At 39.2% G+C, this 5,635-nt stretch overlaps 1 protein-coding gene across 1 annotated transcript in view; it reads right to left on the bottom strand.

The window, feature by feature from the left end:
• adarb2 (adenosine deaminase RNA specific B2 (inactive)) overlaps positions 1 to 5,209 on the bottom strand; it is a 230,757-nt gene extending 225,548 nt beyond the window's left edge. Inside the window, exon 1 of the mRNA XM_052483319.1 lies at positions 4,641 to 5,209. Within this exon, the coding sequence (XP_052339279.1) occupies positions 4,641 to 4,743 (103 nt within the window). The 5' untranslated portion in view covers positions 4,744 to 5,209. The remainder of the gene's footprint in view (positions 1 to 4,640) is intronic.
• Between the last annotated feature and the right edge of the window lie 426 nt (positions 5,210 to 5,635).

Raw genomic sequence — 5,635 nt, 5'->3', positions numbered from 1 at the left:
ACATCGCTGTCGCTGAGCTCCCTGCCTGACTGGAAATACACTGACCCTCGTCTGCAGCCCTGTCTGTCCGTCTGTCCACAGCCCTGCGCTGTCGCCCTGCTCTGCCTGCTTGGCCCCGCTAGTCCCCCGGTAAGGGAGTGCGTAAACAGTAATTGCTACATAAATTATGTGACACTTGGTGTCAGCGGTTTCTGACTGACTTCCAGTCAGCACTGCTTATGTGTTGTTAGTATAGTTGGATACTAAAAAGAAAATGCTCAGGTATAAATCTATTATTTTCTATGGTCGGAAAACAAACATTTAGGGGAAGGCCAATAATATCGTTTTTGTGTATAGAGTATATGGAATATTTTTTTCATTATACCATGCTTGTGCTAAGTATAGAATATTATGATTTTACATAATAGCAAAACAAAACATTACACAATCCCTGATGCAACATGTATAATTAAATATATCTCATCCAGGTGTTGAATTTAATGTATACATTGTAGTAGTCTGGGCTATTTGTCACTGAGAGCGTGTCACATTTTCACAAAGATGGCAAATTGTATTAGTCTTTTGTGGTAGAGACTGCACCGGTCCCGAGGGACTAGAGACTAAATCACTGTGGTGTGATTAATTAAAGCAGTGAAAAATACACCGCATGTCTAAGAAACTGCTGCTCACAGTAATGATGGAGTATACTGCTCTAAGGATCTCAACAGACTATCCTCAGAGGCTGATAAATGAAGCACAACTAAATGGAATTCACACAATGCACAGTTGAAACGAGTATAGATAGACAGACAATGTCTGTGGACAGTGTGTATAGTACAATAATCCCTACACATGACTAAATGACATGCAAATCAAAAAGACATTTGGTGTACGCTTGTGAGAGCATGATGTTGATAGCACTCAAGATACATAAATAGCAGAAGATCAAATTCATATTACATTGAAAATAATTCATGTTAATTATTTCCAATTGTACATTACATTTCCAGGAACGTTTCAGTACCGTAGGTCAATATAATAGGTGCTATGGTGAGTAAATGAGGTTTCTATATTATACTACTGACACACTCTCCGAGGGGAGTTGTGACGTGCAAAACACAACTCACACATGCATATAATACAACTTGTACATGTGTGAAATAGGACAAATATAAGCACCCACCAATAGATGTGTGTGTGTATATATATATATATATATATATATATATATTATATTTAATTTTACGACTAATCTATTTTCTGTGACTACTGCCTAAAACATTGTGGGAATGGGTTTTTACCGATGCATTTTACAACAATTACTGTTCTGCCCTCAAAGAACAATCACACAGATTATATAAAAAATGTTTAATGAAATCAGGGGGAAAAAATCTGCTTACATCCTTTTGAATACACACATAGATTTTAAACCATAGTCCATCTCGAAATAATCTGGAGCATTTGTGAGGGATTAACTCTCAAACGCCATGTCCAGATAATCCCAAAACGCTGCTGCCTGTTTTTGCCTTTTTGCCAAGAGGACTATAAAAATAATTGTCTGTGCTCTCAAGATGATGAGTGTGTATTAGAATAACACACAAAGTATTAAAGTCTCAAATTCATTATCAGTGAAAAAAATAACCTACAGCTATAACCATCTGCTGAAGCGTATCGCTTTGTGTAATTAATGGTGGTTAGATTGTCCTGACTGAAAGGGCATTGTCTCTTGGACAAAAAAAGATGGCTGTCAACACAATATACAGGCTACACCACTACAGTATTGGACACCTACTTTTATGTCTATAGTTTACCCCCCCCACCGGCTTCCATTGGCATAACATGTACAGTGTATTGTCAGTGTTGGTAATGGTGACATTAATGTTGTATAACATTCTACTTGCTAAGGGAGTCTATCATGTTGGACCACAAGTTTCCTCAGAGAGAGAGCGAACGAGAGAGAGAGCTCTAGTTCATTTGCAACCTGCCCCTAATGTCCCTTGCTATCAGACTGAATCAGTACAGGCTGATAAATTAGCCATTTAGAAACTCATAGTGAAGGACTGTGAACTAATGTGCACGTCATTGTGTGGTATTCATATGCAATGCTTAATGTTGTGTAACCAATTCTGTCATTTCCATTATGTAAATACATTTGCCTCAGCACTATATTTTATGTATTGTCTTTCTTGTCTCAATTACTTGGGCTATTAATATCCGAGGTTTATGGAAATGGTGTTTCGGCGTGGTGTGTTTGTAGTTTGATGACAAAGTGCAAACTGTTCATGAAATCTCATTATGATTTCAATTGGTGTCACAAACTTGAACATGCTTTGAGCATTCATCCACACTCTATAGCTCGGGATGCAATACGCAGACACCTCACTCTGAATATACTGTAGGAACAATACTAAAACTACATTTCATTGCCATGACTAGGGTGTGTTACAATATTCATAAATACATATTTCCCGACAAGGTGTACATCAAGAAATGTTACATTTTCAACACAAACCTCAGATGTGCACCAGTAGCCTACACTGCATAGTGACAACACTTAAGAGGCACTGTAGTAAAAATGTCCCTGTTTCAGACAAACTCACAATTCACCAGATATTTATTTAATCACTTTAGATGAAAATGACTACTCAGAAATCAAAGCACACGCTAGCAAATCCATACAGTCCCCTGTAACTGTCAGTGGGTGTGATAAGGGTGAGGGTCCTACCATGCTAACCTGTCAGGGAGAAAGAGACTGTGTCGTCCCCTAACACCAGCTCCTATGTCTATAAAAAAAACACTTTATTTTGCCACTGACTAAAGTGATGACTAACTCCTGCACACCATTCAATCTTATTTACTGACAATTTATATTTTATTCCACAATTATTTCCCTGATGTTTATCATTTCTTGGTAAACAAGCCATCTGGTCAGTGTTGTGCATTCTAATGTTATTTATCTGCTGTGTCTTGGATGTTTCCCTGACCCCTCTAACTGAGCAATGACTCATCTGTAACCTTCTGTCAGCATTTCCAAGTTCCTGACACACTGGCTTGTTTTTAAAGGCCTCCGTGTCATTTTACTCCTTATCACCATAACACAGTTATGATGAGAAGTGAATAGTTGAGTGTGAATACTCATTAAGACTAAAAGCCACTGTCTGATGGCTGACATGTGTGTATGCTTCATGGCACTAGGGGATTAGTTCACTATTTAAAGACAACATGTGAAATATGTATATTATTGCACATATTTTGACAATAATTGGCTAAATGTGGTATAGCCTAACAGTAGTTCACAGTTAGAAATGTTTTGAACCACACTTCAGAAATAAACATAAACTGACACACAAGGGCGCCACGCACCCCAAAAAATCTGACTGGGCACAAAGTAATTGAGGATAGCTGGGGTGTGGTCCGAAGGGGGGCTAGACCCCCCCATCTGTAAATTGGAGAATTTAGACTTTTTAAAACAAGCTAACTATTCTAACTTGATTGATAAACTGAAATGGCTTCTTGGTAGCTAGTTATGAGGTTAGGCGATAGGGAACCTATCTGGGTTAGCTAAAGCCAACTTCATTAAATTGCTAAGTGGCTAGTAATATTACAGAGAAGAAAAAATTATAATTGTAAAAAATTATTATAATGTTAATGTTAATAATACACCTGTGCCCCCTATTGGTAAGATTGTCTCTCCTAACACACATGATGCTACTACATTCCAAGGCTGCATAATATTGCATAAGGCTAGGATGCATCATTTGTGTTTGAATTAAATGTATAAAGATAAGAAAAATAACCAAACATGTTACTAAAATCTGTTTAAAAGGATCACTCAAGTGAACTTAGGATATGTCACTGTCAAACGCGTATTACAATCTATGGTCTGGGCTACACAGCATAATTGGAGTCAGACCTCAAATGCATGTTTATTTAGTCATTCTTGTGCATATCCAAGCCAAATCCTACTCATGAGTGTAGAATGCATCAATTATTCATCAAAGGGCAATAGGACTACAGCGTGTGATGAATTTAAACTTGTTAAACACTCTGGATTAGGCTACTGTGTAGACTATAGGCCTAGCTAGGCACAAGTTACACAAAGTGGATCAAATATTGCAAAATATTGCTACTGAAGTGTCTGTCATAAAATGGGCTACATTATCCGGAGGTTCTTTTTCTTTTTGGGAGGTCATTAGGGTAATGTGGCAACTTAAAAACCAGCACGTGGATGCGCTGATGTCACGCGCTTTGTTGAAGCATGACAGAGAAAGCTCTCCAAACGTTTTCCTTGTGAAACGAATTCCAATACCTATATGCTACCATTCAAACATAATCCATGGCTTTTTAATGACTCAAAGCAAACACCATTGTTTGAATGAAGCTAAAACTTCAACTTTGATTGGTGACTATGCGTCATGATGGGACTGGTGATATGTTCTGCTTTGTGTGCACAAAAAAAAGGAAATACTTCAATTATTACACATGTTTAGGCTAATATTTGAAATGTCCAGGGATAAAAAATAAAAAATTATAGTACCTAAACCTCGTGCGCTACGCAGTATAAGGTTGTCATTGCTCTCCGCTACAGACTCCAAGGTGCGCGCGACCTCTGCGTTTGACACGTAAAAATAAAACATAAAAATGCATATGAAAGTTTTTACCTTTTCTCTTTGACCTTCTTCTCCTTCTCCTTTTGAACTTGCATTTGACTTGACTGCTCGGAGTTCCCGAGGTGCGGGTGTTGCTTTCAAGAACTGATGCCATGTAGTGACAGTGGAGAATCGCGCGAAATAACTTGTTCTGCTTCTTCTTAGCAGTTCGTCATATAAAACAGTCCTTGGTGACGGTGTGGATGATTTCAGACTTCTCTTTATTCCCTTGCCGAACTCTTCTTACCAGGGAGTGCGTGCGTCTCGCTGCTAGAGCACTGTGAGTACAATTACTCCTGCAACTCCTGCAAACCTCTGTCTCGAGAGCGACGGTTGTATTTTCTGGACTGCGCGAGAGCTCACACTGGTGTGATGCCGCCTCCCCTCGCGCAGGTTGTATGTAAAGCGACGTCTAGTTTTCTGCACCTCTGCGAATTTTGCCAGCAGCCACTTTGAATCCAATCATGCAGGAAGCCTATCTATTTGCTACCGCAAATTCTAATTAGACCCAATCATGACTGTCTCCTTGCTGTGACATCACGAGTAGCTCCGCCACCAACCGCCTGCACAAGAGCACGCACCCATTCTTTCCTTCTTCCCTCACTGTCTTGCAAACTCAGCGCCCATTCGGGCTGAGTGATTTGGGTGATGCCTTTCTCGTCCCCCAGGACAAGACATGACACAGAGGTAAAAATCTGCCTGTGACAGACAGGGTTCTTCGTGGTTTGTTTTCACTGTGTGTCTCCTTACATTATTGTCTGTTTGTGTCCATATTGTGCCATGTAGGATTATTGGGATTCTGAGAGGATTATGATTATTATGTTTTTTCAAAAACCTCTCTTGCTCTCTCTCCCTTTAATTCTTTACCAAAGTGTAGGTTCTGTAACATCATTGGCCATACACCCCCCTTGTTGCTATTATAAACTGGTTACTCAATGTAATTAGAGCAGTAACAAGAATTTTTTTTGTCATACCCGTGGTATATGGTCTGATATACCACCTCCGTC

This window comes from Oncorhynchus keta, chromosome 28 (assembly GCF_023373465.1).
Source record: "Oncorhynchus keta strain PuntledgeMale-10-30-2019 chromosome 28, Oket_V2, whole genome shotgun sequence".
NCBI classification, from domain to species: Eukaryota; Metazoa; Chordata; class Actinopteri; order Salmoniformes; family Salmonidae; genus Oncorhynchus; species Oncorhynchus keta.
The sequence above is the reverse complement of the archived record's forward strand: the minus strand, read 5'-3'. Positions and strand labels throughout refer to the sequence as shown.